This window comes from Theropithecus gelada, chromosome 5 (genome assembly GCF_003255815.1).
Source record: "Theropithecus gelada isolate Dixy chromosome 5, Tgel_1.0, whole genome shotgun sequence".
Taxonomy (NCBI): domain Eukaryota; kingdom Metazoa; phylum Chordata; class Mammalia; order Primates; family Cercopithecidae; genus Theropithecus; species Theropithecus gelada.
In genome coordinates this window covers 59,450,579-59,474,993 of record NC_037672.1, presented here as the reverse complement: position 1 = coordinate 59,474,993, position 24,415 = coordinate 59,450,579, and the positions used below count along the sequence as shown (strand labels likewise).

General features: G+C 44.3%; 1 protein-coding gene and 2 pseudogenes across 2 annotated transcripts in view; all 3 read right to left on the bottom strand.

Annotated features, from left to right (window-relative positions):
- Positions 1-11,030: 11,030 nt before the first annotated feature.
- TMEM150C (transmembrane protein 150C) overlaps positions 11,031-24,415 on the bottom strand; it is an 89,219-nt gene continuing 75,834 nt past the window's right edge. For both annotated transcript variants that reach the window (XM_025385195.1, XM_025385196.1), the window contains exons 7-8: positions 18,224-18,401; positions 11,031-13,583 (exon numbers count right to left, since the gene is read on the bottom strand). In XM_025385195.1, the coding sequence (XP_025240980.1) occupies positions 13,375-13,583; positions 18,224-18,401 (387 nt within the window). In that variant the 3' untranslated portion in view covers positions 11,031-13,374. The remainder of the gene's footprint in view (positions 13,584-18,223; positions 18,402-24,415) is intronic.
- Positions 18,998-19,838, bottom strand: LOC112625149 (annotated as a pseudogene).
- Positions 22,943-24,336, bottom strand: LOC112625148 (annotated as a pseudogene).

The following is a 24,415-nucleotide window of genomic DNA, read 5'->3' as shown; positions in this document are numbered from 1 at the left end:
TTACAGGCGTGAGCACTGTTTCTTAAATGCCTTGAATGACTGAGCAGCTCATATCTAATAGACCAAATATTTTAAAAACATCTGGGGTTGGGGGTTGGCAGCTAACAGTCATTTATTTTAGAAATAGTAAGTACTTACCTATGTGCCAACCACTGGTTCTAAGTACTGGCTGGGTATATGGCAGACACAAATCTCTGTCCTCCTGGAGTTTATATTTTAGGGGTAGAGAGAGTCAGATAATAACAAAAATAATAAAATGTCTCAGTATTGTAGATGTTAGAATTTTAACTGATTACAGGACCATGTTTAAAAAATGCTATACCCAGGAGATCAAGGCCATAGTTAGCTAAGACAGTGCCACTGCACTGCAGCCTGGGTGAGCAAGACCCTGTTTAAAAAAAAAAAAAAAAAGTGCTATAGAGCAAAATAAAACTGGAAAGAGGGATAGATTGTACAGGGGTTGAATTTTAGAGAGGTCAGGGGCCTCAGTGAGAATGTAACATTTGAGTAGGTAAACAAGGTGAGAGATTTAAATGTCTAGGGGAAGATTGCCCAAGGCAGAGGTCACAGCAAAGGCACTGTATTAGTTCCTTCTCACACTGCTATAAAGAATTGCCTGAGACTGGCTAATTTATAAAGGAAAGAGGTTTAATTGACTCACAGTTCCACATGGCAGGGGAGGCCTCAGGAAACTTTCAGTCATGGTAGAAGGGGAAGCAAACACGTCCTTCTTCACATGGTGGCAGCAAGGAGAAATGCAGAGTGAAGGTGGGGAAAAGCCCTTTATAAAACCATCAGATCTCGTGAGAACTCACTGTCATGAGAATAGCATGAGAGTAACCACCCCCATTGAGAGACACGACTAGCTGGATTTCCTAGGCTGACAAAGAATCCCTAAGCCTAGCTGGGAAAGGTGACAGCATCCACCTTTAAACATAGAGCTTGCAACTTAGCTCACACCTGACCAATCAGGTAGTAAAGAGAGCTCACTGAAATGCTAATTGGTCAAAAACAGGAGGTAAAGAAATAGCCAATCATCTATCGCCTGAGAGCACAGGGGGAGGGACCATGATTGGGATATAAACCCAGGCATTTGAGCCAGCAAGGGCTACCCTCTTTGGGTCCCCTCCTGTTGTATGGGAGTTCTGTTTTCACTCTATTAAATCTTGCAACTGCACTCTCTCTGGTCCGTGTTTGTTCCGGTTCGAACTGAGCGTTTGCTCGCCATCCACAGCTGCGGATTGCTGTCTTCGCAGATGCTGTTGCTGACTTCCACCCCTCCGGATCTGGCAGGGTGTCTGCTGCACTTCTGATCCAGCGAGGTGGTGCCCATTGCTGCTCCCAGTCGGGCTAGAGGCTCACCATTGTTCCTGCATGGGCTAAGTGCCCGGAGTTTATCCTAATCGAGCTGAATAGAGCTATAACACTCACTGCATGGCCTGAGATTCCATTCCTTGGGATCTGTGAGGCCAAGAACCCCAGGTCAGAGAACAAGAGGCTTGCCGCCATCTTGTAAGCAGCCCACCACCATCTTGGGAGCTCTAAGAACAAGGACCAAGGACGTGCCCCATAACATTTGGCGACCCAGATGGTACTCTCCAAAGTGGTGAATAATATTGGGCCACTTTCACTTGCTATTCTGTTCTATCCTTCCTTAGAATCGGAGGAAAATACCAGGCACCTGTCGGCCAGTTAAAAAAACGATTAGCGTGGCTGCTGGACTTAAGACGCAGGTGTGAGGCTGTCTGGGAAAGGGCTTTCTAACAACCCCCAACCCTTTGGGGTTGAGAGCATTGGTCTGCCTGGAACCAGCTTCTGCTTTCAATTTTCCTGGGGAAGCTGAGGGCTGACTAGAGGCAGAAAGCTGTCATCCCCAAATCCCCCAGCTGCACCAGAAGTCTCTACTCAACAGTCGCCCATGCATGTGCCCCTACCTTTCCTTCTGACCCATACCTCCAGGGTCCCGACCACGACTTTCTTGAAAGTGTAGCCCCAAAATTCTGCTTACCTCTGAATCTACTTCCTCCAATCCCTGCCTCCTAGGTACTAATACTTCAGACTTTCACTTCCTCTCCCAAGCATTAGAGCAAGTTGTGTCTCCAAAAGGATCTAGTGAAGCTCTACCCTGTGTCCTTAGGCATCTAGGCTATGAACCCAGGGAGTCTTGTCCCTGGTGCCCCTCCCAATTTAGGTATACAGCTCTCGACATGGGCAGTTATGTGAGACCCCTTCCCCCACCACCCTTGACAGGTCCTCAAGTTTGTAAATGGCTAGGAGGATTGCTCTCCCATTGTGTAGGATGCTCTCCTCCCCCAATTTCTACCCAGCTTACCCCTCTGCAATACAATCTCCAAGCCTTGGCTCCTTGGCCAGGGCCTTAGAACTGATGGCCCAGTACTTTAACAACTGGAACTAGGTCTACAACAACATAATAGATCAGGATGAAAGTGAATAGAGTAAATTAAAAGGGAGGTGCATATTCTTATAGTGGCAAATGGGGGCAACGAGTGAACGTCCTTCCGCTGTGTTCCCAAAATCTATCTACAAAGAAAAGGGAAGGAGAGAGAGAGAGACAGAGAGGAGAGAGAGAGAAAAAGAGGGATTCAAAGAGGGAGAGAGACAGAAAGTCAAAGAGAGAAAGAAAGAGATCCCAGTAGTAGCAACTTCTTTGCTAACAAAAGAAAGTAGAAAATTAGCCTTTAGAGGAAACCTCATTGTGAGTACACCTCACAATTCAAAACTATACTAAGTCAAAAAAAAAAAAAAAGCAAAAAGGGTAGCTTACTAACTCTAAAATCTTAAAGTTTAGGACTATTCTGTTAATAAAAAAAGATAATTTAACATTAACCACTGAAAATTCTCTTAACCCAGCAGATTTCCTAACAGTGGATTTAAATCTTAATTACCGTACAAAGGTCCGACCAGACCTAGGAGGAACCCACTTCAGGACGGGGTGATAGATGGTTCCTCCCAGGTGATTGAGGAAAAAAACACAGTGGGTATTCAGTAATTGAGGGAAACTCTTGTAGAAGCAGAGTTAGGAAAATTGCCTAATAATTGGTCTGCTCAAACGTGGGAGCTGTTTGCACTCAGCCAAGCCTTAAAGTACTTACCGAATCAAAAAACTCTATCTCAATCCTGACTCAAAAGGTTACCCACACCCACTCTGAAATGAATTTGCGTAAGAACTGTTGTTTGTGGGAATGCATCTTGATGGGGCAACTGGGTTGTTAGGAAATACTCAGGAACCCAGCCCAGCTCTAGAACTCACCCCTGAGTGCAAAGGCAATGTTGGGCTCACTCATGAAGGACCACTAGAATCCAGCAGTCCGGACCCCTTTCTTTGTGGTCAAGAAAGATGGGAAAAGGGGTGCAGGACTGCTACATCAGTGAGCATAACTAATCCAATAAGCAGAAGTCCATGGGTGGTGACGCACCCTGGAAAGGAATAAGCATCAGGACCATAGAGGACACTCTAGGACTAATGCTCATCAGAAAATGGCTAGGGGTGCTGGCATCCCTATGTTCTTTTTTCAGATGGGAAACATTCCCCCCAAGGCAAAAATGCCCCTAAGATGTATTCTGGAGAATTGGGACCAATTTGACCCTCAGATGCTAAGAAAGAAGCAACTTAAATTTTTCTGCAGTACTGCCTGGCCACGATATCCTCTTCAAGGGGGAGAAACCTGGCCTCCTGAAGGAAGTATAAATTATAACACCATCTTACAGCTAGACCTCTTTTGTAGAAAAGAAGGCAAATGGAGTGAAGTGCCATATGTAGAAACTTTCTTTTCATTAAGAGACAACTGGCAATTATGTAAAAAGTGTGATTTATGCCCTACAGGAAGCCCTCAGAGTCTACCTCCCTACCCCAGCATCCCCCTCCGCTCCCCCCACTCCTTCCCCAACTAATAAGAACCCCCTTCAACACAAACGGTCCCAAAGGAGATAGACAAAGGGGTAAACAATGAACCAAAGAATGCCAATATTCCCTGATTATGCCCCCTCCAAGCGGTGGGAGGAGGAGAATTTGGCCCAGCCAGAATGCATGTACCTTTTTATTTCTCTGACTTGAAGCAAATTAAAACACACCTAGGTAAATTCTCAGATAACCCTGATGGCTTTATTGATGTTTTACAAGGGTTAGGACTATCCTTTGATCTGACATGGAGAGATATAATGTTACTGCTAGATCAGACACTAACCCCAAATGAGAGAAGTGCATCATAACTGCAGCCTGAGAGTTTGGTGATCTCTGGTATCTCAGTCAGGTCAATGATAGGATGACAACAGAGGAAAGAGACTGATTCCCCACAGGCCAGCAGGCAGTTTGCTGGGACACAGACTCAGAACACGGAGATTGGTGCTGCAGACATTTGTTAACTTCCATGCTAGAAGGATTAAGGAAAACTAGGAAGAAGCCTGTGAATTATTCAATGATGTCCACTATAGCACAGGGAAAGGAAGAAAATCCTACTGCCTTTCTGGAGAGACTAAGGGAGGCATTGAAAAAGTATACCTCTCTGGGCGGGGCGCGGTGGCTCACGCCTGTAATCCCAGCACTTTGGGAGGCTGAGGCAGGCGGATCACGAGGTCAGAAGATTGAGATCATCCTGGCTAACACAGTGAAACCCTGTCTCTACTAAAAATACAAAAAATTAGCCAGGCGTGGTGGCGGGTGCCTGTAGTCCCAGCTACTCGGAGGCTGAGGCAGGAGAATGGCGTGTACCCGGGAGGCGGAGCTTGCAGTGAGCCAAGATCGCGCCACTGCACTCCAGCCTGGGCGACCAGCGCGATTCTGTCAAAAAAAAAAAAGAAAAGAAAGTATACCTCTCCGTCACCTGACTCTACTGAAGACCAACTAATCTTAAAGGATAAGTTTATCACTCAGTCATCTGCAGACATTAGAAAAAAACTTCAAAAGTGCACCTTAGGCCCGGAGCAAAACTTAGAAACCCTATTGAACTTGGCAACCTTGGGTTTTTATAATAGAATAAGGAGGAGCAGGTGGAACGGGACAAACCAGATTAAAAAAAAAAAAAAAATAGGCCACCGCTTTAGTCATGACCCTCAGGCAATTGGACTTTGGAGGCTCGGAAAAAGGAAAAGCTGGGCAAATGGAATGCCTAAGAAGGCTTGCTTCCAGTGCAGTCTACAAGGACACTTTAAAAAAGACAGTCCAAATAGAAATAAGCCGCCCCCTCGTCCATGCCCCTTATGTCAGGGGAATCACTGGAAGGCCCACTGCCCGAGGGGATGAAGGTCCTCTGAATCAGAAACCACTAACCAGATGATACAGCAGCAGGACTGAGGTTGCCCGGGACAAGTACCAGCCCATGCCATCACCCTCACAGAGCCCCGGGTATGCCTGACCATTGAATGCCAAGAAGTTACCTGTCTCCTGGACACTGGTGTGGCCTTCTCAGTCTTACTCTCCTGTGCTGGACAACTGTCCTCCAGATCTGTAACTATCCGAGGGGTCCTAGGACCGCCAGTCACTAGATACTTCTCCCAGCCACTAAGTTGTGACTGAGGAACTTTACTCTTTTCACATGCTTTTTCTCTTTTTTTTTTTTTTTTGAGACAGAGTCTCGTTCTGTCGCCCAGGCTGGAGTGCAGTGCTGCGATCTCAGCTCACTGCAACCTCCGCCTCCCAGGTTCACGCCATTCTCCTGCCTCAGCCTCCGAGTAGCTGGGACTACAGATGCCTGCCACCACGCCAGGCTAATTTTTTGTATTTCTAGTAGAGACGCGGTTTCACCATGTTGGCCAGGATGGTCTCAATCTCCTGACCTCGTGATCCACCCACCTCAGCCTCTCAAAGTGCTGGGATTAGAGGCTTGAGCCACCGCACCCGCCTCTTTTCACATGCTTTTCTAATTATGCCTGAAAGCCCCACTCCCTTGTTAGGGAGAGACATTCAAGCAAAAGCAGGGACCATTATATACCTGAATGTAGGAGAAGGAACATCCGTTTGATGTCCCCTGCTTGAGGAAGGAATTAATCCTGAAGTCTGGGCAACAGAAGGACAATATGGATGAGCAAAGAATGCCTGTCCTGTTCAAGTTAAACTAAAGGATTCCGCCTCCTTTCCCTACCAAAGGCAGTACTCCCTTAGACCCGAAGCCCAACAAGGACTCCAAAAGATTGTTAAGGACCTCTTGTTTCCAATCTGGAGATAACCCATACCTCAAACCTCACCTGTGTAAATGTTAGCACTACTACAGACACAACCCCCAATGCATCAGGTGGGCAACTCCTCCCACACGAAGAGTCTGCCTACCCCCAGGAATATTTTTTGTCTGTGGTACCTCAGCCTATTGTTGTTTAAATGACTCTTCAGAATCTATGTGCTTCCTCTCATTCTTAGTGCCCCCATGACCATCTACACTGAACAAGATTTATACAATCATGTCCTACCTAAGCCCCACAACAAAAGAGTACCCATTCTTCCTTTTGTTACCGGATTTTTGTTACCGGAGTGGGAGTGCTAGGCGGAGTAGGTACTGGCATTGGCGGTATCACAGCCTCTACTCAGTTCTACTATAAACCGTCTCAAGAACTAAATGGTGACATGGAACGGGTTGCCGACTCACTTGTCACCTTGCAAGAACAACCTAACTTCCCAGCAGCAGTAGTCCTTCAAAATCGAAGCGCTTTAGACTTGCTAACCGCCAAAAGAGGGAGAACCTGTTTATTTTTAGGGGAAGAATGCTGTTATTATGTTAATCAATCCGGAATCCTCAGGAAGAAAGTTAAAGAAATTGGAGATTGAACACAACGTAGAGCAGAGGAGCTTCAAAACACCGGACCCTGGGACCTCCTCAGTCAATGGATGTCCTGGATTTTCACCTTCTTCGGACCGTTAGCAGCTATAATATTGTTACTTCTCTTTGGACCCTGCATCTTTAACCTCCTTGTTAAGTTTGTCTCTTCCAGAATCGAAGCTGTAAAGCTACAAATGTTTCTTCAAATGGAGCCCCAGATGCAGTCCATGACTAAAATCTACTGCAGACCCTTGGACCAGCCTGCTAGCCCATGCTCCAATGTTGATGACATTGAAGGCACCCCTCCTGAGGAAATCTCAACTGCGCGACCCCTACTACACCCCAATTCAGCAGGAAGCAGTTACAGTGGTGGTCAGCCAACCTCCCCAACAGCACTTGGGTTTTCCTGTTGAGAGGAGGGACTGAGAGACAGGACTAGTTGGATTTTCTAGGCCGACTTAAGAATCCCTAAGCCTAACTGGGAAGGTGACAGCATCCACCTTTAAACACAGGGATTGCAACTTAGCTCACACCCAACCAATCAGGTAGTAAAGAGAGCTCACTAAAATACTAATTAGACAAAAACAGGAGGTAAAGAAATAGCCAATCATCTATCGCCTGAGAGCACAGGGGGAGGGACAATGATCGGGATATAAACCCAAGCATTTGAGCCCTCAACGGCTACCCTCTGTGGGTCCCCTCCCATTGTATGGGGGCTCTGTTTTCACTGTATTACATCTTGCAACTGCACACTCTGGTCCGTGTTTGTTCCCATTCGAACTGAGCTTTTGCTCGCCGTCCACCACTGCTGATTGCTGTCCTTGCAGACACCACCACTAAATTCCACCCCTCCGGATCCCGCAGGGTGTCCGCTGCACTTCTGATCCTGTGAGGCGGTGCCCATTGCTGCTCCCAATTGGGCTGGAGGCTCACCATTGTTCCTGTGTGGGCTAAGTGCCTGGGGTTCGTCCTAATCGAGCTGAATAGAGCTGTAACACTCACCGTAAGGTCCAAGATTCCATTCCTTGGAATCCGTGAAGCCAAGAACCCCAGGTCAGAGAACAAGAGGCTTGCTGTCATTTTGGAAGCTGCCCGCCACCATCTTTGGAACTTTAAGAACGAGGACCCTCAGTAATACCATGATTCAATTACCTCCCACTGGGTCCCTCCCATGACACATGGGGGTTATGGGAACTACAGTTCAAGATGAGATTTGGGTGGGAACACAGCCAGACCACATCAGGCCCTGTGGCCACAGCATGCCTGACTGTTGGAAGAACACAAGGAGGCAGAGGGACTGAAACAGAGAGAAGGAAAGGTGTAAAGGCAGACCTTGTTAGGCCTTGTAGAGCATTTTAATGATTGGGGTTTTTACTCTGAGTACAATGAGTTCTGAGTGCCGAGTGATGAGTGCTGGAGGGTTTTAAGCAGAGGAGAGATGATGATCTAAGCTTTTTTTTTTTTTTTTGAGACAGGGTCTCACTCTGTTGCCCAGGCTACAGTGCAGTGGCACAATCTTGGCTCACTGCAGCCTTGACCTTCCAGGCTCAGCTGATCTTACCTCCTCAGCCTCCTGGGTAGCTGGGACTACAGGTGTGGTGTGCCACCATGCCTGGCTAATTTTTTTGTAGAGACAGGGTATCACCATGTTGCCCAGGCTGGTCTTGAACTTCTGGGCTCAAGTGATCCTCCCTCCTAAGCCTCCCAAAGTGCTGGGATTACAGGCATGAGCCACGTCAGGCCTAATTTAGCTTTGAGAGAGATCATTTTGACTTCTGTATTGAGGACACACCTTAGCAAATGATAGAAGAAGAGAGACTAATTTTTATACGTTATTATAAAAATCCAGGAGACATAGCAGTGGTTTGGACTAGATAGTGGCAGTGGATGAATTCTAGTATACTTTGAAGGTAGAGCAGAGAGGATTTGGGGTGTGCAAGAGAGAAGACATGAGGATTGCTCCAAAGTTTCAGTGTAAGCAACTGAAAGATGGGTTGTCTCTAACTTGGGTGGGAGGAATGCTTTTAAAGAGATTAGATCAGAATGTGTTAAACTTGGGATGCCTTTCAAGTGAGGATGCTGTAAGGGTAGTTGAAGACACAGGTCTATGGTACTGAGGATAGAGATCTGGCCTGGAGAACTTGGGAAATGTTAGCCCATGGCAATATTTAAAACTGGAATACTGGGTGAGGTCACTCAGACTGAGTGTGGGTAGGAAAGACGAGTTGCCAGGACGGAGCCATGGGGTACTCCAGTGTTGGGATGGCAGGGAGAATGTGGCCCAGCAGAGGACGCTGGGTGGAGAGGGAAGCAGGAGGCAAATTAAAAAGGCACAATATTCTGAGAGCCAAGTAAAAAAGTTTTAAGCAGCGAGGTGGCGAGGGGGTGATCAAATTGTGAAGTGTTGCTTATGGATCTAGGTACTGTAAGAAAAGCACTGAGAATTGAATAGTGCCAACCCCACAGATGGTCCCTTTCCTCTATTTCTGAATTATGATGGCTTCTCTAATGATTCTTTGGAATTTGCACCTCAAAGGAATGACAATGACTAAAGAAGTTGAGGATCCTGTGGTCGCTGGGCTGTTCACAAATGCATCTCCCATTGTGGGCACATGGTAGGAGTGCCATGCATAGAGAAGGCCACTCGGTTTCCTTAGCCAGTGAAATGTAAGCTAAGTAACGTTTGCCATTCCTGGCAGGAGCTCTGAGAGCCAGGGAGCAGTCTGCCACATTTCCTTGGCTGTGAGCAACTGTGGGAGCATGTGCCAAGAGGAAACGTCTATCAGCCAAGGTCGGAGTTGTTACAATGAGCAGAACCCCCTGCTGAACTTGGATAGACATCCAGTATGAGAAATAAACTTTAGTTTTATTAGTTTTATGTTGGGACAGCAAAACTTAACCTATCCCGAGGAAGCAATGCCTGAATACAAAAATAATATAAACAGTGGTATCCAGTGTCCATTGATAACCAGTAGATTATACATTTCAGGATACAAAAATTTTACTTTTCCACACCAGGGGTAGAGAAAATCCAGCAAATAACATAGATGATAAAACGTGGCCTCATTGTAAGTTTGCTTTTTTTTTTTTTTTTGAGATGGAGTCTCGCTCTCTCTCCCAGGCTGGAGTGCTGCCAATAGTGTGATCCCGGTTCACTGCAACCTCCACCTCCTGGGTTCAAGCAATTCTCCTGCCTCAGCCTCCCAAGTAGCTGGGATCCCAGGCACGCACTATCACACCTGGCTGATTTTGTATGTTTTAGTAGACAGGGTTTCACCATGTTGACCAGGCTGGTCTCGAACTTGTGACCTCAGGTGATCCGCTTGCCTCGGCTTCTCAAAGTGCTGGTATTACAGGCGTGAGCCACCACGTCTAGCCGGTATTATAATCTTATGGGACCACTGTCTTATATTCAGTGCGTTTTTGACTGAAACATTGCTATGGGTGCATGGCTATATTTGGTCTTTGTCCCCAGTTCCTGCACAGAACTTCTAAAACCTTTGAAGTTTACTGAGAGAGGTATCTTTTGTTCTACATAATGAGCCCCTTTTGATCACACTTGAGTTTATGCTAATGAGGTCACTTAGGGTGGGGCCCCTGGATAACCTCAGGCTCAGGCTGGTCAGCAGGAACACCTCCTGACCTTTGAGCTTTGGGGAGAGAGGGCATCTGGAGATCCAGCTCCATAAAATAAACTCTTGAATGGTAACATTTGGAGAGCTCCCAGGTAGATGAACACAGCAAGGTGCTGGGAGGATGATGCGCTCTGAGCGGGCGTAGAGCTCCAGGCACCTCCCCATGCCTTGCCCTCTCTGCTTCTTTTCAGTTTGGCTCGTCCTAAGTTGTAGCCTTCATCATAAACCCTCAAGTGTAAGGATTTTCCTGAGTTCTGTGAGCTGTTCTAGCAAATTATTTGAACCTTAAGCGGGTGGTGTGTGGGAGCCCCTTCGACTTTGTAGCCAATCTGGACAGAAGTGAGGGTCACCTGTGGGCCCAGTATTTGTGACTGGCAGTGGAAGTGAGGCAGTCTTGTGGGACTCAGCCCTTAAACCTGTGGAATCTGACACAAACCCCGGGTAGTTAGTGTCAGAATTGAATTGGAGATACTCAATTGGTGTCCGGGAAAATCACAGAATTGGTTGATGGTGCTGGAAAACACTCTACCAATATAACACGTAAGTTAATTTTTAACATAATATCTGACAGGGTTTTCACATGTTTTAATATTAGAGAAGAAATAGTGGTGCAAGAGACAAAGAAATCACAATTATGCATAAAAGAATTTTATTTAGTGGCCAGATCCCAATGAATCATGTCAGTCATTGCTTGGTTCTGCTAAAATGTATTAGATATATTCTTAAGAAAGTGTACAGTTGCATCACCAAAAGCTGTTTAATTTGGATTGTGTAGAATAAAAGAAAACTACATAAGTCTTTGTTCTTTGATAAAAATTTTAAAATATAAAAAGGAAAAAAAGAAACCCAAAAGCAGTATTCAAAACTAACAAATGTCACCTTGGACTATTTACAGTAAGACGCCTTTTTGACAGGACAACCTTGTTCTCAGCTTGTTCCTTTCCTCACATTTTACTTACAGGGATTCTCACTCCCCCATCTTATCCCTATTCATGACTTCTTCCATTCCTGTCTCACATGAAACAGCCATCTTCCATGCTCCCTCACGCATCTTTGAGTCTCTCTGACACTCCTTTTTCCCACTCTTAAATGATCAATAATTCTATTCAACAGACATTTATTGAGCACCTAATACGTGCCAGGCACTGTGCTAAGAGGTGGGGAAAAATACAGAGATGAAAAGACATTGACCTTTTCCTCAAGAAGTTCAGATCTTGGGTTGAATTAAAAAATGTTTTTCTTTTTTTTTTTTGAGATGGAGTTTCGCTCTTGTTGCCCAGGCTGGAGTGCAATGGCTTGATCTTGGCTCACCGCAACCTCTGCCTCCCAGGTTCAAGTGATTCTCCTGCCTCAGCCTCTTGAGTAGCTGGGATTACAGGCATGCGCCATGACACCCAGCTAATTTTGTATTTTTTTTTAGTAGAGATAGGGTTTCTTCACGTTGGTCAGGCTGGTCTCGAGCTCCCGACTCAGGTGATTCGCCTGCCTCGGCCTCCCAAAGTGCTGGGATTACAGGCATAAGCCCCACACCCAGCCTGAAAAATGTTTTTCATATTATATTCCATGTAATCCCAGACCTCTATGGGGTCAATCTGGGGATTTCTTGAAAGAAAGTGCACTCATGGAGGGTCTGTCCACTTGGCTCACTCCAACATAGTTTGAATTTGGAATTCTGTTCTTCATGAAGCACAGTCTCAAAAGCCCACACCTACAGTCTGAGTTCTGAACTCTCAGCAGGTGGGAACTGGGAACTGCGGGTTGGCTAGCAGGGGAGCCAGCTGTGTCCATTTGGTTTTTAGGAAGGGTATTCTTTTAATCGGATTCTATAAATTCCAAATTTGAAAAGCCCTTAATCAAAAAAAAAAAAAAAACCTACTAAATTTGAGCAAAAGATATGTATTAACAAAGTCTCCCCTGATTTGGACTTGCAACAAGATACTCTAAGGTGCCTATCTTTGATAAATGTCCAGCAGCAGCTCTTTTTATTACCTCTGCACATCCATCTTTCTTTCCATTTTTCTGTGATATTTTCATAGCTTCCAATGTAAGCCTGCCGGTGACCTCTGTTTTTCTTTGATCATGGTTGAACCCAAAGCAAGTTCAGCTCTTGCATTTGGTCTACATCTTTGTCCATGAGGCTTAGAGAGACTCATGGTAGTTACTTAAAAGAAAAATAAACTATGAAATATAAAACATTGTACATGGCATACTATGAAAGCAAACACTAAACCATACCTTCACTGCCCCCTTCTTGTTCCAGGCCTGGCAGACCACGTCCCTACACATATTCACATTTGGAAATCATTCTCAGTTACAGTGCATCAAGTCCAGATCACGGTGGCAGGCTTTGCTCTCACAGTCTGTGGCATATGTCTCTCCTGAGATCCACGCAGCCGACCACTGAACAGCGACGAAGGGGGCTTTTGTGGGAAAGTTCTACTCACCATACCTTTCTACAGGCGACACAGGGTCACATCTCAATACAATTTCTGTCCTATTCGATGATACACTATTATCCATTCAAGAATATTAGTGCCAGATTCAGAACTTCCTCACGAGCTGGTTCCAAGCCCTTTGGACCTGAAGGCAACTTCGGGAGTTGGCATTACTCCCAAGGAACATTTGGCCTGCCCTACTCGGTAGGGTGCTTGAGACATGTGGAGAGAATGGGAAGAGGAGGGAGTGCTGGGAAGGGGAAGGATAAGAAGTGATCATGCACAAGCTTCTTGCTCTGTCGTGCATATATTTTCAGTGTAACAGCGTGTATTTCGACACATAAGGGCTTGTGCTTTTTCATTAAAGAAATAACTCGCCCTGAAAAGCTCATTTGGCAAAGGTGGCCATGAACGTGTGTGTGTGTGTGTGTGTGTGTGTGTGTGTGTGAAATGAGGTTCTGTGTCAAGTCCCGTGAGTGTGTCCTACTGGCCCCTCCCCCATCACACCCACCTCACCAGCAAGGAAAAACTGATGGGTTACACCTGGTCAGTCTGATACTCAGAAGCTTCTGACAGGCTTTCTGAGAAGCTTAGGAAATTCTCCTGGTACTCAGAGCAAACAATCTCATAGCGGTAATGCCGGAACTCCACGGCAAAGGTGCCAAAATAAGACAGGAAGCACATGACCAGGCCCCACTGGACCCTGGCTGCATACATGTGGATGCTTTGGGCCATGAGGATGAAGTCTGGGGAGAAGCAGTCAAGGAGAATACCCTCATCAGCCACATTAAAACTGGAATCTTTTCAGGGCAGAGACAGATTATAGGAAAAGTCTGGCTCTCCTCCTCACTAGCAAAACTGGTGGCCTGCTAGAGTTTCTTGAACAGGAAAATCTATATGAATAATAACAGTTAACATTATTGAGCTTCTATTTGGTGGTAGACATGCTTTTAGGTGCTTTCATGGATAGTATCACTTAATCCTCACAACAATCCTATTATCATTGTTTTTGTTTCTCTTTTTTACATGTTCTATTTGCCCTTAAATACTCTCTTATCCAAATAATTGTCAGTTTGTTTAAAAATAGGGAAACTGAGACCAAATGGGTAAGTAACTTACCTGAGGTCACACAGGTATTAATTGGCTGAGCTGGACTCAAACAAGCACTCTAACTCCTGAGCCATGTATTCAACAGCTGTACTCTGTAGCTGCTTACAAAACTGGGAGATTAGAAAAAGGATTACAATTCCAAAGTAATTAATTGGCCAGAAAAATAAAGCAATTTTTTTTTTTTTTCTTTGAGGCAGAGTTTCACTCTTGTTGCCCAGGCTGGAGTGCAATGGCGTGATCTCGGGTCACCGCAACCTCCGCCTCCCGGGTTCAAGCGATTCTCCTGCCTCAGCCTCCCGAGTAGCTGGGATTACAGACATGCGCCACCACACCTGGCTAATTTTGCATTTTTAGTAGAGATGGAGTTTCTCCATGTTGGTTAGGCTGGTCTTGAACTCCCAACCTCAGGTGATCCATCCGCCTCGGCCTCCCAAAGTGCTGGGATTACAGGCGTGAGCCACCGCACCCAGCCAAAATAAAGCTAATTTTAAAAATATCACTGCAAATGGTGAGCCGAGACCAGCCACTGCACTTCAGGCTGGGTGACAGAGGGAGACTCCATCTCAAAAAAAAAAAAAAAAAAAAGAAGAAAGCACTGCAAATTGCAAATGACTATGAATTCGTAGTTATCATTATATCTGCAGAAATAATTTCGAACATATGAAATTACTAACTACTGACATGTAAGCTGTGTGTGGCTCTGCAGTGCTACTAACAGTGTCTGAGTGGCTGGCCCGTCTGTCTCTTCTAATTTTTACTATTGTCTTTCAGACAATACTGTATAGACTAGTTTCATTCCTCATATCACATTTAAACTTGTATAAACAGATGAGGCCGGGTGGGGTAACTCACGCCTGTAATCCCAGTGCTTTGGAATGCTGAGGTGGGAAGATCACTTGAGCCCAGGAGTTTGAGGCTGCAGTGAACTATGACTGCACCACTGCTCTCTAGCTAGGGCGACAGCAAGGCTCCATCTTTAAAAAAGGAAAAACAGATGAGACTTTTATGCTTGGATATATATGGAATGTGTGTGTGTGTGTGTGTGTGTGTGTGTGTGTATCTGTATCTGTATATACACAACCGAATAAATGGAGGGAGGAGCTGGGAAGAAGGGTAAAAAGTTCATAGCATGCTTTAGTGAAAGGCCAAGTGTCTGAGGAACTAAATACATTTACTTAGAAAGATCAGAAATGTCTCCTTAGAATTAGTTTTATCCTCAAGACCTGAAATCGGGAAATTTTCAGAGAGCAAGAGTGTGAAATTACTTCAGCCAAACTTTGCTCTGACTGGGCCTTAATCCATTCACCTGAGAACCGAAGGGGGAAAAAAAAAAGATTCCATGTGTTCAGAAAGAGCATGAAACAGAAGCATTTGGTGAAAGCTCAAAACCTGGGATAGGCCGGGCAAGGTGGCTCATGCCTGTAATCCCAACACTTTGGAAGGCTGAGCAGTGTGTATCACTTGAGCCCAGTAGTTCGAGACCAGCCTGGACAACATGGAGAAACCACGTCTCTACTAAAACTGCAAAAATTAGCCGGGTGTTGTGGTGTGTGCCTGTAATCCCAGCTACTCTCGAGGCTGAGATGGGAGGATGGCTTGAACTCGGGAGGCAGAGGTTGCAGTGAGCCAATATCATGCCCCTGCACTCCAGCCTAGGCAACACAATGAGACCCTGTCTTAAATCACAAAAAACATCTTGGAATAATTTAAAGCCTGCACATTCTTCTGAACAAGGGTGCAAACTATTGCCAAAGCAATATTAACTTATTACTTAAATTAATGGAGAAAGCATATCTCCTTATATCTTATATTGGCAGAGTTTTGATCTTTTTGTTCATAGAGTATTTATTAGGTTGCTAGCAAGAACCAAGTTTTTTGGCTTGAACTTAAGTCCTTAAATGTTCTCTATCTAATGTGACTGTAGAGCTTTGAAAAATCAGCAAAATGGTGAAATGGGAATTTGTGAATGAAGAAATAAATAGTTCAAATACTCCACTAACTAGAGAATGGGCTCTGAACTATGTATGTTTTCATATTTTATTCTTTTCCCCCCTCATCTTAGGGTCTGCTTCTATTCATATTTTAAAGCTACTTTCTCTCTCTCTTTTTTTGAATTGATATACTTAATTTTTTTCTAGCTATTTTTGAACTTATTTATATTTATTTATATTTCAATAGGATTTTGGGGAACGTGGTGTTTGGTTGCATGAATAAGTTATTTAGTTGATGATTTCTGGGATTTTGGTGCACCCCCCACCCAAGCAGTGTATAGTGTACCCAATTTGTAGTCTTTTATCCTTCATCCCCCTCCCATCCTTTCCCCTGAGTCCCCAAAGTCCACTGTGTCATTCTTATGCCTTTGTGTCCTCACAGCCTAGCTCCCACTTATGAGTAAAAACGTAGGACATTTGCTTTTTCATTCTTGAGTTACTTCACTTAGAATAATGGTCTCCAATTCCAACCAGGTTGCTGCAAATGCCATTGTTTCATTCTGAAGCTACTTTCTCTAACTTGGGGTCCTGTAGTGGTTAAGAGTGCAAGAGCTGAGCCTGAGTTTGAATCTTGATCCACCACACATCATCTGTGTGATCTTAGGCAAATTAAACTTCTCTGTGATTCACTGTTCTTACATGTTAAGTGAGGATAAAAAGAGTTGATACATTTAAAGTACTTAGAATAATGCCTAGCACAGTGTCTAAATATTGGTGATTATGATGACTGAAGATGTGTAATTGTGTTTTCTGTACAATACACCCTTTAGGAACCTTGATTCCTTTCTCTGGTTTCCTGAGGAGGGCCTTATTGGAGGGAACATTTCTTTTATTTTTGCCTTTTATTTTTTGAGCCAGGGTCTCACTCTGTCACCCAGGCTGGATTGCAGTGGCATGATCACAGCTCACTGCAGCCTCAAATTCCTGGGATCAAGCAATCCTCCCCACCCAGCCTCCCAAGTAGCTTGGACTACAGGTGCACACCACCACACCCTGCTAATTTTTCTAAAATAAATTTTTATAGAGACCAGGTTTTGCTATCTTGCCCAGGCTGGTCTTGAACTCCTGGACTTAAGCAACCCTCCTGCCTCAGCCTCCCAAAGCACTAGGATTACAGCATGAGCCACAGCACCAGGCCTTTTTTATTGATTGATTGATTGATTGATGGTTAGAGACAGAGTCAATCTTAGCTCACTGCAGCCTCAAACTCCTGGGCTCAAGCGAGCCCACCTCAGCCTCCCCAGTAGCTGGGATTACAGGTGCTTGCCAAAACACCCAGCTGAATTTTATATATATATTTTTTTGTAGAGACAGGGTCTCCCTTTGTTGTCCAGGTGGATCTTGAGCTCCTGGCTTCAAGTGATCCTACTGCCTCCACCTCCCAAAGTGTTGAACACTTCTGATTACTCCATGCCATGGAATGAGTGACTGATTTGATTGGTGGGATGGGAATTGGCAGGCTTCTATTGGGCCAGACTACCAGTAGGTGAGGTCACTGCACTCCATCCTAAGCTAGACTGTCTCTGGGATCTGTGTGGGGCTAAGCGGAGTGAGGTGCTCTCCTCTGCCTTTCCCTGGCTTCTCTGCTTGTTACTGGAGGGTTAAGTTGAATTCCAAGGTGTGAGAGAGGAGACCTGCGGCATTTTCCTTTCCAGGTTTACTAGGATAAAGGCTGATTTCTTCATCCCCATCTGGCTTCTAGCATCCACTCTCAATTAGTTCAAACTCTGAGGGGAGGAAGGGAAACGGATAGCACCCCAAAGCCTCAAATATTTGAGGAAAACTACACATGCAGCATTAATCTAGAGCTTGAATTTGTCTTCCAGAAAAGCTTCATTGTTTTCCGGAAAGATATAAATGTACTGGTCCTCTGAAATTCATTTCAGAGCTACAAATGAAATGAAATAACAGGGCCATTAATAAAATCACAAATGAATTTTTTTAAGCTGGAGAGAAAAATGACAATTCTTTTTTGGCTATGCATTCTCTGATTTTCACAAATAAGAAGTTTTACATCATTAGTGAAAGGAGAGTGTATGACACCATTCCTGAAGACTGAAACAATCTGGAGAGGGCAGACCTTGTTTTATTTTTATTTCTCCATCTCCCCTTTGGCATGAAAAATCGGTCTGAGAGTTTTTGTTTTTATACCCATTTACCTTTGTTTTGCCTTAAGATTCTGAGATAATCTGGCAGAATATCCTAACCCACTGGGTTCTGCTACAGAGACAACTTCCTTGTTTTCATCTTACTGGCAAAAGAACCTTTTCACATTCGAAGGATACAGAGGACCACACAGAGAGTGATAGACGCCGACAGAATAACTCGTGGAATTCCAACTTTCCGTCCTTCATTCTTGATGTTGACCTTGAGTGTCAGCGCAGCCTGGATCCAGCAGGTCAACGTGCCAAATCCAAAAGTCAAAGAGGTTCCGACGTTATGGATTTCTTCATCATTCGTGAGCTTAGGGATGAATGGATAATGACACATGAAAGCCCATTCAGCAAAGAAGACAGGCAAGTTGAATGAATATATGAGGGGAAAAGATAGGAAAAGAAATATCCCAACAATGGGATAATAGATTGTACAAAGATTAGTTCTTTGTTCTATTCTCAAATGGTTTGAACTCTGAGGGGATGAAGGAAATAAACAATAGCCCCAACCCTTAAAAACATTTGTTTAGAAAAAGTAAAAGAAAACAACAGGAGAGTTACAGAAAAAGAAATGTTTCTACAAGCATACACCCCAAACTTTTCCAGGCTAAGAAAATGCGACCAGGGATTCGGACATGGTTTTTGCTTTGTGTGTGTGTGTGTGTGTGTGTGTGTGTGTGTGTGTGTGTGTGTTTCGTTTTTTGGGTTTTTTTTGTTTTTGAGACAGGGTCTTTACTCTGTCTCCCAGGCTGAAATACAGTGGCGTGATCACGGCTCCCTGGCTCAAAGCGATCCTCCCACCTTAGCCTCTGGAGTAGCTGGGACCACAGGTGCACGCCACCATGCCTGGCTAATTTTTTTGTTTTGAAGGAAAATTTTATGTACAGAAAACTCAACAGTGTACATTTAACCCAGCTTGGTGGTAAGTTCTTTAGCCTTTGCCTTTTTGAGCTTGGCAATGTGAGCTACAAACTTGGGACCCAGGAAATTGCCTCCCCAGCGACGGAGGATCTCATCGGATCTGTTGTTGTAAATGGTCCTGATAGCTTCCACCAGCTTAGCCAAAGCTCCTTTGTCTTCCAAGTTAACCCGTGTGAAGGCGAGAGTGGAGCAGGTCTTCCTGTGGACTAGACGTCCCAGTCTTGCCTTCCCCTTGATAATGCAGTAAAAGACCCCCATTTTACGACACAGGGCAGGCAGGAAGACAACTAGCTCGATGGGATCCACATCGTGTGCAATCACCACCAGCTGAGCCTTTTTGTTCTCCTCCAAGGTGGTGACAGTGTTAACTCCTGCTTGAAGGGCAGGTGATCTCTTAGTGGGGACGTCCTCTTTGCCAGCAGCTTTCTTCTCAGCCCAGGCCAACAGCCTCTGCTTCTTCTCTTGCTTTGTCTCTGGTCTGTACCTGTGGGCTAGCGAGCGCAGCTGAGTAGCTGGTTGGCGGTCCAGGGCCTAGGTGAACTGGTTAATTGCAGGAAACACTTACAGAGGTTAATCACAGCTGCTTATAGAGGATGGCTGTCTGCCGTTGCAGCCTGATATAGCGGGGCAATTTCACAAAGCGAGTGAGGTCACTTTTGGGCTGGATGTCCCATCCAATGCCAAAATTCTTAGGCCTTTTCTCAAACCAGGGATTCACCACTTTCTTGGCCTCCTGCTTCTTCACGACAGCAGGGGCCAGAGCCACCTTCTTCACTTTGGCCTTCTTTCCTTTCAGCACCTTTGGCAGCAGGAGGAGAGTGCTCATTTTTTATCTTATTTTTTTTTATAGAGATGGTGTCTCCCTACGTTGCCTAGACTGGTCATGAACTTCTGAGCTCAAGTAATCCCGCCTCAGCCTCCCAAAGTGCTGAGATTACAAGCGTGAGCCATCAATCCTGGCCAATATATATTTACTGATGGAGGACAGCCAATTCTAGGCAAGTCAATATTTAATTGGCACAGATAACTAAAACCCTTTAAGCTCTGTTCTTCACTCTTACAAAACTGGCCCGTCTATGTAATGTGACTAATTCATTGTTTGTTTGTTTGTTTGTTTTTTGAGATGGAGTGTTCTGTCGCCCAGACTGGAGTGCAGCAGCATGATTTTGGTTCACTGCAATCTCTGACTCCCGGATTCAAGTGATTCTCCTGCCTCAGCCTCCCAAAGTGCTGGGATTACAGGCATGAACCACCATGGTGCCTGGCCTAAGTAATTGTTTTTGTTGTTGTTATTGTTTGTTTGTTTGACACACAGTCTCACTCTGTCACCCAGGCTGGAGTGCAGTAGTGCGATCTCCACTCACTGCAACCTCAGACTCCTGGATTCAAGCGATTCTCATGTCTCAGCCTCCCAAGTAGCTGGGATTACAGACATATGCCACCACGCCCAGTTAATTTTTGTATTTTAGTAGAAATGGGGTTTTACCATGTTGATCTCAAACTCCCAACCTCAGATGATCCACCTGCCTTGGCCTCCCAAAGTGCTGGGATTACAGGCGTGAGACACCACACCCGGCCCTAATTCATTGTTAATAAGAATTTTTTTTTTAGTTTTATTTTCCCATAGTAATAAGAAAAACTGTCACCTATGAGCTTTTGCCACATATAGAGACCCACAGTAGGACAACAGTATTTGAAGATTCATACTCAAGGCTTTTATAGAGGACTCCCATTTAGGTTATTGCTGTTGGGGGTTATAGATGTAAACTCCCCAAATCATTACCCACTGATATTTTAAAAATATATCCATCACTTAAAACTCTTTTTGTATTTTCATGTGTATACATATGTAAATATACATATTTTTCAGATTATCACCATTAGATCATAATTTTTTTTAGTGAATCATACTTCACCAAGACTATCCACTTCTTCAAAAAAAGAAAAAACAAAGTCTATCCACGTCTTCATCAAACCTAGAGTGTATGTTTGTATACATATATATGTATTTGAGATGGGGTCTTGCTCTGTTGCCCAGGCTACAGCACAGTGGTATGATAAAAGTTCATTATTATATATTTACATATTTTTTAAAAATTTTCTTCCTTTTCCTTTTCTTCAACATATATTTTTTAATTGCACATATAGGAAAGTAAAATCGATTGTCGAAGATATGGCTTTTAAACCCATTGTGAAAGTATTATTTTTTTGAATTGCTATTGCCTTCAGATGTTTTGTTGTTTGACATTGTTGTTCATAATGGTTGCATGAAATCAATATTACTTTCCTTTTACACTTTTTTCTATTGTTTTTGGCTGTAGGATTTTTACCTCTTTTTTGGAAGAAGCCATGTTTTCTCTCACAGTTCAAAAGATATATTTTCAAAATTATTTAAAATAATGATACCTGAAATCAAATTTTGCTTCTAGAAAACTGGTTTTCCAAGCTATATAAATCTATTCATTTATTATTTTTAATCTTTAAAACAAGATAATATAGTTACATAGTTTAAACTTAAAAAAATTATAATGAGGGATTGATTGAAAAGTCTGTCTCCCATCCCATATACTAGCCACCTGGTTTCTCCATGGGAAACTAATTCGTCATTTCTCATGTATTCTGTTACATTTCAGCCAACGTTCTTCATAAGCGGTGTCAACATTCATGGTCTTGAGTATTTGTGGTTCACCAAAGCCACCCAATCTTGGGGATTTTTCTAGGACTTTCCTAAAGAACAAAATGAGTTCTTAGTAACTCATCAAAGCCCTGATTGAGAGAAACAATAGTGATTGAGCACTTTACAACATGCCTGTACCCTCAGCACAGGCCGGCAAGTGGAGGAAAGACTCCCACCAAAATTTCAGTTAAAATGCCCCATGCCTTGCCTTACATTTTGGATCGTAACAGGATAAACTCTCAAATATTCTCCTGGTAATCACTGCCTCAGCCAATATATTCTAAGAATGCAGCTTTCTAGTTGCTTAGCTGGATATAGATGGGAGATAGAACAGTTAGAGGAATTGGTGGGATTGCCCATTTACAACTCGCCAAGCAAAAAATACTTATTGGGTTGCTACTATGTGCCAGGGGAAGTCTTTGGGAATGACTGATCCATTCATTTGGGAATGAATCAGCAGTGCTGAGGGTAGGACAAGAAATGGCCTTAGAAAATCCACTACTATTTTCATTAGGAACGTTACTAAATTAACACTAGAATGCTGAGGGTCTTTAATGCCTATGCCTTTTGGGGTTTCATTCAACAGACAAGGGGAAGAGTGTCAGGATCAGTGTTTGCCCACAAGGAGGAAGTTTCTAGCAGTAGTATCAATAGCATAGGTTGGAGGTTGGTGGGGAGGGAGGGAAATCAGTCAGCCACTATCATAGTACAGAGGTTTCCTTGTCTCTTTTACAAATAAAATCATTCTTGTCAAGAGTTGGGTAATGGTATTGGCAAAGAAAATTATGCTTAAAGGTTGTGACCTTGGGCTTCTGAATTTCTAGGAAGAAGAGTTAGGAGTAGTATATCTTTATACAAGCCATAAGTGTCCTAGAGAAATTCTGGGCTTTCAAACTTGACTTCCGCATAAACTTGCTAATCTGAAAGCATGCTTTATCCAAAAAGGATGTTTGGTGTTTAGTTATAGAAAGGCAATGATCCTATTGGTTTTCTAGAAGGGTACATTAGGATCCAATTTGTTGCGAAAAAAGTATAAACCACTTGGAAATCCTCTGTAGAAAATATACAGCTGTTCTAGTAGCTGCTTTTCTCAGTAGCCACACTGTATTTCATAGGCATATTTAACACCCTCGCACGTTTAAGAGAACTCAGGAAGACCAGCCTGAGAGATTAGAAGGGCTGAATTCTGGAGAACCTGTGCATATTAGGAACCAATGTTCCTAATTTTTTTTTTTAATTTTTTGAATCTGATCTTATTTGTCACTCAAAAAATCTTTTCCCTGCCTGGATTCAGACTTAGAAGTAGAAGCCCGCAGAGAAGAAAGTCTGCGTCTCTTCACAATTTGTTCCTTGCGCTTCTCTTTAGCCTCCTTCATTCTCTTGGCCAAAAGTTTAGCATATTCTGCAGCCTCTTCCCTATTTTTCTTAGCACACTGCTTCTTCAGAGCAATACGCTGCCGTTTGTGCTGCAGGACACATGGAGTAACAAGACGCTGAATCTTGGGTGCTTTGGTCCCAGGTTTCTTACCTTCTTTGTTTAAGGGCTTTCTTACAACATACTGGCAGACATCATTTTCTTTAGAGAGACTGAAAAGTTTGACCCGGTGCGGTGGCTCACGCCTATAATCCCAGCAACTTGGGAGGCCGAGGCGGGCAGATGGCGAGGTCAGGAGATCAAGACCATCCTGGTTAACATGGTGAAACCCCGTCTCTACTAAAAATACAAAAAATTAGCTGGGCGTGGTGGCGGGCACCTGTGGTCCCAGCTACTCGGGAGGCTGAGGCAGGAGAATGGCGTGAACCCGGGAGGCGGAGGTTGCAGTGAGCCGAGATGGCCCCACTGCACTCCAGCGTGGGCGACAGAGCGAGACTCTGTCTCAAAAAAAAAAAAAAAGAAAAGTTTGCCGATTCTGCTAGCTCTTTTAGGGCCCAGGCGACGAGGCATCCTAGTATCAGTCCAGGAAGAGCCTTCTCTCTTTTTTTTTACAATAACAAAGTTGAGAATGCTCAGATTGGCATCCACAATGCAACCACGAACTGATTTTCTCTTTCTTTCTCCAGCTTTCCTTGGTCTGTAACAGGAATGCCCCTTAGTAGCAGGTGGGCATAGCTCTGGGTCAAGATACCCTGCTTCATGGGGAAACCTTGTTTGTCATTCCCACCACTGATTCGGACCACATAACCCTTCCATTCGTCACCCAGAGCTTAAGCAGCAACTTCTGTGGCCATAGGCTTCTCATAAAAAGTAGGAAGTTTGGCTGGGCGCGGTGGCTCACGCCTGTAATCCCAGCACTCTGGGAGGCCGAGACGGGCGGATCACGAGGTCAGGAGATGGAGACCATCCTGGCTAACATGGTGAAACCCCGTCTCTACTAAAAATACAAAAAAAAAAATTAGCCGGGCGTGGTGGCGGGTGCCTGTGGTCCCAGCTACACCAGAGGCTGAGGCAGGAGAACGGCATGAACCTGGGGGGCAGAGCTTGCAGTGAGCCGAGATCTCGCCACTGCACTCCAGTCTGGGCGACAGAGCGAGACTCCGTCTCAAAAAAAAAAAAAAAAAAAAAAAAAAAGGTACGAAGTTTGTGTTCATCTTCCACTTTAATGAGTTTCTGGCAGCCAATGGCTGGGAAGGAGATGTTCAGCTTCATCTTGAAATAGCTGAACGCCTCCCAGGCGCCATGGAAAAGAGTCCTAATTTTTTAAAAAAAAGGTTCGTGCAGAATTATA